General features: G+C 37.2%; 1 protein-coding gene across 2 annotated transcripts; it reads left to right on the top strand.

The window, feature by feature from the left end:
• The first annotated feature begins 706 nt into the window (after window positions 1-706).
• Window positions 707-9,574, top strand: LOC147852174 (uncharacterized). Of its 2 annotated transcripts, XM_087334152.1 has the most exons (9): window positions 707-814; window positions 1,881-2,023; window positions 2,921-3,029; window positions 3,169-3,703; window positions 7,529-7,636; window positions 7,741-7,803; window positions 7,868-7,918; window positions 7,987-8,136; window positions 9,387-9,574. In XM_087334152.1, exons 1-9 carry the CDS (start codon window positions 729-731, stop codon window positions 9,420-9,422), a joined length of 1,281 nt encoding a protein of 426 aa, XP_087190278.1. In that variant the 5' UTR covers window positions 707-728; the 3' UTR covers window positions 9,423-9,574. The 2 variants fall into 2 exon arrangements, with proteins under 2 accessions (XP_087190278.1, XP_087190279.1); XM_087334153.1 differs by lacking the exon at window positions 1,881-2,023 and having other exon boundaries at window positions 2,917-3,029.
• Window positions 9,575-10,508: the final 934 nt, after the last annotated feature.

Raw genomic sequence — 10,508 nt, 5'->3', positions numbered from 1 at the left:
TATTTCACACAAAGACAACGTCGAGTGTTTTTGGAGAATTCACACACAGGGAGTCCCAAAATCAGAGATGGGAACCGTGTTCCTATATTACATGGTAATGGACATAACTCGATCGACTACGGTTATCTAACATTTCTTCAGATTTGGCAAGTTTTGTCATGTTGATATTTGACAGAAAGACAAAGGGTGTTTTTGGAGAATTCACACACAGGGCGACCCAAAATCCGAGATGGGAATTCTATTCCTACATTACTTGGTAATGGACATAGCTCGATTGGGTAAGGTTATCTAACGTTTCTCAGATTTGGCAAGTTTTGTCACGTTGCTAATTGACAGGAAGACAATGGGTGTTTTTGGAGAATTCACACACACACACACACACACATGGTGACCCAAAAGCAGAGATGGGGATCGTGTTCCTACATTACAATGTAACGGGCATAACTCGATTGGGTAAGGTTATCTAGGAGAGTGACCGGAATATTCTAGAAAGGCATATGGAGAATTAAGGAAAAACATAGAGGTAGTGATAGTTGAGCCCTATAAGGCTAGATTTTGTGTGTATTAAATATATTGTATGTATATTAATATAACAAAGGAGAGTGTGAAGGGGCCTAATTTTGCAAATTATCAGAAAAGAGAAGCCCACATTTGTACATTTTGTGTTCATTAAGTCTTTTTGCGGTTAATAACAATGTGCAGAAGAAAGAAGAAAGAACAGAGGATCCATGGTGGCTCTGCAAGCTCTGCGACGCGATGTTCTTCAATGGCTCGTCTCTCTCAACCTCTCCTTCCCCATCAAAAACATAAAACGGTAGGTTTCTCATACCTTCATCGCACCCGTTTCCTTTTCCTGATCTGCATCGAATCAGAAGAAGAAAAAAGGAAAGAGAAATCGACCAAACATTTCCCTCATACTTCATGAAAATACACTCCTTCCCCAATTGATTTCTGAAACTTCCCAAATATGTAATTTTCGCGAAATTCTTGATGTGCCTTCATGGTTGCCAAAATTCCTGGAACAACTCTAGTTTTTTTCTGAATTCTCCAAAATTTCAACCTCGTTTATCAAAATCCCAATGCACCCCTAGCATTTGTAGTAGGCCTCATTGTTTACCAAATTCTCAAAATACCCCCTTTACCTTTCCAGGCGCTCTCTCTCCATAATTTCTTCCATTTCTTTTGCTATGTGGGGGTGATAGATGTTATTTCCATCGCTGGAGATCAAAGATGACCGATGGGTCCATGTTAAATAGTTTCACTTATTGTATGTTGGTTTGATTAGTGACTCATGAACTTTACTTATGAAACGTTGCCATTGAGGGTACACATTGTAGTTGAGATTATGGTGATGATATACTAACACTACCCATGGAACCAACAATTGTTGCATGCACCCTCTCCATCCATATAGGAGAAGATTCTAAAATAGTAGAACAAAAACAAAAAGGTGAAATGGAGATGTCACAAAATTTCTTTGTATTGAACTTTGACGAGTTTGGCTCTGTAGTTATATGTATGAGGACATAGAAAATGCCTAGTTTGTCATTATTGGTTAGTCGTGATTAAGATTCCTTGAAAACTAGTACAACCTTGTAGGAATTCATGAAAACCATGCTTGATGTCATCATATGTGATGTGTTGCTGAATGAAATGTTCTTCTCTTATCGTATGTCACATGGCAACATTGGTTGCACATTCTCTTTTCCTGCTCGATGAGCTGCCAATGGTAATTTTCCCAATAGTGAGTATTAATGTGGTTCTACGTCTCTGTCACCCAATGAGAAACTTGAGGGGGTGTTTTGTGTGTTTTTAAGAGATTTTGAGAAAAAGGGGTAATTTTTGGTAGCCCAGACCATTAAGTTGTTGCTTCTTTGCAGAGATTTTTCAAACGGTTTCCTGATTGCTGAGATTCTTTCAAGATACTATCCACATGATGTACAAATGCATTCTTTTGACTATGGCACCAAACTAGCAAAGAAGAAGGATAACTGGGAACAGCTCAAGAAAATATTCTGGGAAAGTTTCTAAACTCAAAACATGCCTACAAATATTATTTGAATATTGAATGCATGCATGCAACACATGTACGTTAGGTTTATAAATGCATGCAAACACATGTATATTATGGTGGTACATGCAGATGCATCATGGAAATACCAATCTTTTTTTTTGTAAATGCATGTGTGACCACTTAGATGCAGAAATTGTACATCATGTTTGCAAAATGGATGAATGCAAACTAATAGATCTTTTTAATCTGGTCGGTGAAACCATTTCTCCTATTCATATGTTTGTTCATACTCGTAAGAAATTATTTGAGTGTTTCATATATTTGTTCATACTCATAAGATATGATAAAAGGATTTCATATATTTGTTTGTACTGCTAAGATATGATAAAAATGTTTCATATATTTGTCCATACTCATAACATATGATTAAAATGTTTCATAGTTTTGTTCATACTCATATGATTTGGGATACCTATGATCTTATCACAGACAATGTTTATGACTGCATGCAGACACAGCTATTTTTTCTCGGGTGAAGCATTGCATATTTGATCGTCATGGACATTGTTTATCGTTGCATGTTTGAGTGTGTTTGATTAGAAGTTTTTCGAGTGTACATGTAATAGTGTAGTATTAAAAATGCAATTAGGAGTAAAGAAAGCTAGGGAAATGCATCCCAATCTTTCAGGATTCCTAAAGCCGATGTAATAAATATTGATTGAATGAAGACTTTCCCAGAATGATTGGTATGCGAGGAGGTTTTATAGGTTAATTCTTCTCGAGAGCCTATGATAGAGAGTCCTTAGGCCATTGTTCCAAGATTATATTTAATTGCAATTTATGTACTAACACAATACATATGTCTTCGCGTTTATGCTGACAAATTTTGTATGGGATTACAGAAAGAAGACTTCCCTTTCTTTCAAGATGAAATTGAAAATATAATAAATTGTGGACCAAATGAGGGCACTGGTCCTTTTCTTGAGCGTCTTTATGGATTTCTCACTCATAAAAGGTACTCCTAAAAAGCATGAACATGTCATTACCTATGATTTTACAACTTTAATTTACAACATATAAAATTATATCGTTATCCCATGAATTTTACCTTTTGTATGTGTTATTAAGGATACATTTGTTTTCATTTTTGGAAGGTACAAGCCTGATGATGTAGATGACAATGAACTTTGGCATGGTGTTCCAGACACAAATGTTTTGTTTCCAAATGGTATACCAGCGCTGAGCAAAGATGAATGCAACTTTCTAGAAAATCCTGGGACAAAAGATGAATTTTGTTTTAGACGATCAAACAATGATTTATTGGACTATCGCATGTCAATTGAAGGAACCATTATCAAGGATTATGGGGAGGATGATAATGCAATGGTGGAAATGGATCTTCAAAAAGATGAACTTGATGAACTTTTAGGTGGTTTTCAACAAAGCCAGCCAAATCGCGATGAGCTTAAAGACAAAATAGAACTGGAACCCCCCCATGTAGATTCTGAAAAAATGCATAATACTGGAACCAGAAAAAATGCCAGCAATGCAGTTCAAAGGGCTCGCCAAAAAGACACTACAACGAAACATAACAGGACTTCTTCAAAGCCAAGACATGTGGCGGAAGAACTTGCTGATAACCCAAAGGGAAGAGATGTGAATCTTGCGTTTCGAAGCCCCTACAGGCAGGTTGATTGGTTTGCTTTGAGAAATGAAATGTTATATTAACATATTCAAAAGGCCAACATGGCTTATGAGACCAAAATTTACATCCATGTAAATCTTATAGAAGTCTGGGAGAAGAAAGCAAAAATAGATTGTGCCTATACTAGGTAGATACATTTTCAATGTAACTAGGCTGTGATCAAAGTGCATGATAAAAGTAATGAGGATAAAATATACAAATGAAATAAATGCATATCTGGGAGAGGTAGAATGTGGCGAATCAGATCATGAACCCTCTCATAGGACGATATTGTGTGGGATCTCCTCTGTAGTGATCCACGTAGAGGATCATGGTCGATAAAAGCAATGATACCATGTATCCTCCAAATGCAGGCTATGTCATCTATGTGATAATCGTGTACCTTGGGTTTCTTGAGTGAGCCAAATGGAGTGCTCTGTCAATCAATATCCCTCTACAAGTTGCTGGTTGTGCTTGCTCTAAGGTTGCTTCACAAGACCTTTTGAAGAGTGCTTACATCTGCCTTTGTATAGACCCTGCTGGCCATCTATTCAGATCCAGATGTGCCTCCTGAGCAAAGAATGTGTCCATTTTCCCAATCAGAGCCAGAGTTTGAGGAGCACACTACATATGCCAACAGAGTTTACTATGAGAAAGCGAGGACACATCCACTGTCTCTTTAGGGCAGAACCTTGACCATCCTCCTGATTCATGAACTTTTGTGATCAGAGATATTTGGGCTTGTGTCTACTAGAGATCCATAGATTTAGATCTCCAACTTATGTGATAAGGTGTGAATCTCAATCCATTACCAGATGGATATCCAGGGCATAGTAGCAATCCATCCCCGGATGTGTAAAAGACGGTCTCGAAAGAAAGACATTTTCCATGTCTGCCTATTCTCTAGTTAAGTGAGACCTTTTATGATGAATTTGCTCTCTGCATGGAACCTTGGAAGTCAAACCACGATGCGTTGCCAACCAATATGAAGTACTGCCCTCATTCACTAACTGTTTTGCATATCTATGTTGTGCAAGCCCCAATGTAGTATGAAGGAAGGACACTCGACCTGACCAGAGCCAGTGTGAAGAAAAAGACACTGCGCAGTGGTGCAACCATCTCAACCTTGATAATATTGTGGGGTATTGATGCTTTAACTTGAATCACTCTGGAGATATTAATACAAGAGGTCTCTCCATCGATCTCTACCCATCCGACTGAGCTAAAAATGCAGTGCATTAATAACACTTCTAGGCTTTTCAGTTAAGTCATGTATAACTTGCTTGCCTTTTGTTATTTTGTTTCTAACTCTAGGAATGACAAATGCATAGGCTCCTTCCCATTTTGTACTCAGAGATGCCTCCGTATGCAACAAGAGTCAAGACTAGGCTTCACAATCTGCACTTCATACTTCTTAAAGATTTGTAGAGGTAACAAGAGTATCAACAATCTAGTACATGGCTCTTGGAACTGAGTCTGTGAGCACATCCTCGTGTAGTCCTAAATCTGCATACCTCGTAGTAAGTAGAACCACTGTAGTCCCTCTCATGGAGAAGATAGATCCTGTGAACACTGAACCAAAATGGGTATATGAATCTATATAATCTACCCTTTCCTGTCCATACATATATCATACATAGACTGTTTAATAAACTGAGATGCAATATTACACCATGAGCTTGGTTTTCCCAATGTCCACCAAGAGCTCACTATCTTGTGCAAAGAATGTAGAGTATCCAAGTGGCGCTGGAAGTTCTCAGGGGAATCTGTTATGAGCACAATATCATCTGTATATAACAAACTAGGTATCCAACTATCTGGCAATTGAACACCTCTCACAGTGTAGTGATATATCTTGTTCACATAGTGCTGGAGATGGGAGTCTTCTCTCGTGCACTGTGCCAATAAATAGCTGGTGTGTAACTGTAAGTAAGTAAATCCACTACTTGGTGGATGTCTGTCTAGACCATCAAAATGGCCAGCTTATGTGTAGAGCCCACCTCCAAATGACTGCCATGTCAGTAAGTCTTCTGAATCTGTGGATCTCCAACTCAAACCCAACAGTGCTGGTTCTTGTAAAACATCTCAGCTGAAATGTCAAAGAACGAAGACTGTCCTGGCATTGAAGTCTCCCAAATTTCTCATCTAAAACAGATAAAGCAATTGCCCCTTAGGAGAGGTGTATCAGGAACTTCTAGGAGGTAAACAACAGATAGGAATGTATACTATATGTCCTCATCTGCTTTCAGTCTACTCTGCTTCAATATGGGCTGATCCAAGATGGAGAGATCTTCGAAGTGAGGGAAGCACCCTAGATGCCTGTTGATAATGGCCTTATTTGTTGGTGACAAGGGTGACAAGGCCATGGTCCAAATGGTTGTGACTACCAGCACGACATATTTCTGTTGCCTGTTTTTATTGTACCCCCTTTCAAGTATCTTGGTCAAGAATCCAGTGCGTATGTTGCTCAACTAGAATGTAGGTAACTTTTCTTTTATTTGTCTTATGCATTTCGCTGATATCGGTAGGCATTGTGCCTCCATGTCCTCTACTTTAGCCACATACTTCAGACCCTTTTGTTGGATGAGTCTCACCCCCATTTCTTGGAGCATCACTGAGTATATTGTCGTCTTGACCCAAGGTCGCCTCATAGGCACATCTTTTCTGCTTTCTCAATGTTGTTCCATCTAAAGGGGGATATACTTCCTCCCTAAATATCCACCCCATATAGTAAGATTTGGATTACCATCACATTTAAATTTCGAATCTTTTTCTGCTATCCATGGAGGTTATTGAAATTAAGTCAGAATTTACAGATATCATAGCTGGCCCAATCAACTTTCAACTGGCATTTTATGTCCGTGCCTTAAGAGACAGGACAGTTTTTTTCAGTGTTGGTAAGGTTTTGTGGAAGCTCGTGTGTTCACATTTACATTTCATAGTATGATCTAGGAAATGGGTGCTATTAATGAGATTTTCCATTGTGCATCAGTTATTAAAAACATGGTTTACCATCAGTCTTCAGTTATTGTAGCTTCCTCTTGATGTGTCTTTGAATATTTGGGGAGCTTCTTTGGTTTATGGTTTTTGTGATTGTCTATACCTCCCTTTTCACTGGATGGCTGTTTTTGTGCTTTTTCTATAATGGCAGCTTCACAACCGACTCTTGGGTATCACTCTGATCTCCCAAATCATACATGTCACAAGGAGATGACATAAATAAGCCGGAAGGCTCTTTATAGTTTTCTATCAAGCTCGACTCCTAAAAGTGGAGGCCTCAGCGTTTGGTTGCAATGTACTTATTGCAAGAGCTTCATATATGGGATGGTCACCTTCCTTTGAAGAGGTATTTTCACGTTCATCGTCACATATGTTTGAGCTACCTCTCCACTAGGCCGAAGTTAAATGATTTTGGTAGGTCTAAGTTTGATTTTTTGAAAGTGATCGGTATCAATTTTGATCACGTTGAGGCAAATCATGGTGTTCCAGATTCTTTATCCCTCTCTTACCAGGATTTTTGAGATAGATATAACAATAGATGTTGTTTAAGGAATTGGTATCAAGCAATCTCTATCACATTGAGGCGAATCATAATGTTTCAATGTACTAAATTCCTGAGAGATCATAAGCTAGCAGGGCTTGTATGATATTGTGATGTGCATATGAATTTATATATGATGTTATTGTAATTTCTAAAGCAAGTCCTTCCTTTGGGTGACTGAAGGTCTTAGTTGCTGTTGAATATTGGTTGCTTTTTCGTTATGAAAATGGGATGTCATAAGGTTTTAATGATATATTTGTATTAACAGCTTTTAGTTTTGCATGCACAGAGGAATTTCAAGACATACACTTTGAAAGACTACCAAAAGCAACATCCTGGAATGTATGTGGAACTGGGAAGACTTGGGCCAGAGACAACAGAGGAATTGTTGAATCAGGTTATCTATCCAAATATCATATTTTCATCAATGGTCATAGTTTATTTCTCAATTTTCCCCAATGAAGAGGAATTAATTTGGCTTTCATAATGATCTCTACCCAGCGAGTGAAGCTAGAGAAAATGAAAGCTTTTGGACGTATTGCTAGAGACATCAATAGCTCACAGGTACCTGAGATTGAGTTAATAAATAAAAAATTGCTCCCTCTCAATTTATTGTTTGAACTTGCAGACAGTGGAAATAAAGAAGACGAAGGAAAAGCGTCAATCATGTAGAGAAAAGGTCTGTTCCTGTTTTATATTCAAATATTATTTGATACAACTCTTATTAATATTATAGACATTGTAAAGGCCAAGGAGTTCGCATCAAACATTCCAAAACCGAAGAGAAAGCTGCCACAAAAGGAGAACTTAAAGACACCAATGCAACACTCAGCTAATCCCATGACTGAACTTGAGAAAATGGAAGCAAAGCATCACAAAGATAAACAAAAAGTTGAGGTGCATATTTCACATGTTTCTTGGGTTTTTGAAAATTATTTTAAGAAACTTATTCAGAACATAAATAAATAAACATATGATCAAGTTCCTTTTTGAGTTTCAAGTCTTACACATTATGCTGGGCAACCCATAATTCGATGTAAAATCTAGTCAGTAGGTTTAGTCTATGAAGTGCATATGCACTAACCTTTCTTGATGTGGTAATTGCATCACCAAAACACTTGGGTGATAGCGAATAGGAGGTTTATCTAAAGCTTTCGATGTGACGGTGGAATCACCAAGACATTCGGTTACTACTGAGTAGGAGGTTTGTAAACGACAATGACATTTGTCCATTCAAGTCTCTATCTGGAAGAAGAAATCTTCTTAGTATTCATAAAAGTATCATACGTTATTCTTTAGAACAAAGCTATCTCAGCTGCAGAAATTAGCCTTGACATATTGGAATTCTACATGGAAGAAGAAATCTTCCGTTTATTTATTAAAGAACGTTATTCTTTAGCCATGATTATCTCAGCTTTAGAAATTAGCCCAAACATGATTGTATTTTCCCAATGTGCAAGAAGGGCCAAAATGGTAATGATGAAAAATAAGCCATATGAGTTGAGACTTGTGCACCAAATTGTTATATCATTGAAAAATTAATTTATAGGTCTTTAATTTAAATAAGAAAGGATATACCACTCAATCAACGCATGACGTGAAACAAATATGACTTATGGGACAAAAGAGGAGTTTTTCATGGTTTGTAATTGTACTTGTACTTGGAGATATAAGTGGCCCTATTCTCATGAATTTGATTAATGAGAATTGGAATTGACAGTTCATAGGTCTTTAATTTTTTATAGCAAGATATATTACTCAATCAAGCCATAACACAACAAATATGGACTTACTAGATGAAAGAGAAGATTTTCATGGTTGGTACTTGTGGTTGAGCTATTAAGTGGCTTGATTCTCATGAATTTTACTAATGAGAATTGCACTTATAACCCCATATTGTGGTGAATGTAGTAGGGATTATCAATAAGCGAGAGTTCTATCGTGTTTTGGTTTCGTTAAGGATTCAGGATATAGAGATAAAACAAGGGTAGTGAGACATAAATGCTTATATGATCTAACCTATTTAAGTGTTCTTATTTTGATGGAATATAATCCGATTTCTTGAACTCTTTTTTGTCCATTAATTAGCATTCCTTGATCTTCAGAAAGAGGGAGCTCATTGATATGGTTGTTTGTTACTTCTTCAGGCAATTCGACGTGATTTGGAGTGCTTTTTGAGGTAGTGTAGTTATGCTTACCAGATGACGATATTAGTATAGGAGAAGATTTTCCTCTTTCCTATCCTTGGGATAATTATCATATGTTTATGGAAGCACTTACTACGTATATAAGTATGTCGCCAATAGTAAATATTTTCTATGGATGGGAATTATCACATGGTGACATAAAATCTTGATGGAATTATTGCATAATATATCTAACTCACAAAAGATTTAAAAGTCATATGTACAAGTGTTTTCATAATCATATTTGATTGTTGAGGTTGATAATAAACTCTCTCTCTCTCTCTCTCTCTCTCTCTCTCTCTCTCTGTGTGAATACATTACAAAAGTCAATATGCCGAATCATCGATTACCACATCTTGCTTGGAATGTTGGATGTAAGCTACAAAAGAATCATAAAAGTAATATTCTCTCATCCGATTGGGTTGTTGACATAAGGAAATGGTTTAGAAGATGGGGTTTGGATGATCTTTTACAGCTTTCGGGCAATGTTATACAGTGTGTAATGATTGAGGAAAGGTTGGTGGAATCATTAAGGATGAAGTGGGAAGATGCTAAGAGGAAAAAGCTAGAATACTACATTGCAAATGTCAACCCTCAATGTTGGTCTCAATATAAAGCAAGAATGCCTATTGATCGTATCCAACCTTATCTCATTACCAATATTAGTAATGCTCGTAGAGCCCTTACACTACTTCGCAGTCGATCTTACAAGTTAGGTATTGAAGTTGCATCATGGTATCAAAATGTAACTAATTTGAAAACATGCAAAGTATGCAATGAAGGCATGGTAGAGGATGACTACCACTTGCTCTTCACATGCTTGACATATAGTGCAATTTGTTCAAGATATGTTGACATACTAAGAGGGAGTGATAACTTAAGTGCCATACTTACGACACCATCGGGAAGGTTGAGCTCATATGTGTATGCTTTATTCATACATAGAGACTTTGTGCTTCAATGTATGAATACCCCTTCTTAGGAAGGAGACACATATCAAGAACATATGTATACTCTTGTCCCATAGGTCAAAATTGGCCTCTTTATGGACAATAAAATTCTAATTCTAATTCTAATTCTCTC

This window comes from Azolla caroliniana, unplaced genomic scaffold (assembly GCF_043228905.1).
Source record: "Azolla caroliniana isolate FFs.n. ecotype wild unplaced genomic scaffold, voAzoCaro1.0.p SCAF_18, whole genome shotgun sequence".
In the NCBI taxonomy this organism is placed as follows: domain Eukaryota; kingdom Viridiplantae; phylum Streptophyta; class Polypodiopsida; order Salviniales; family Salviniaceae; genus Azolla; species Azolla caroliniana.
Note: the sequence above shows the minus strand (reverse complement) of the source record. Positions and strands in the feature narration are given on the sequence as shown.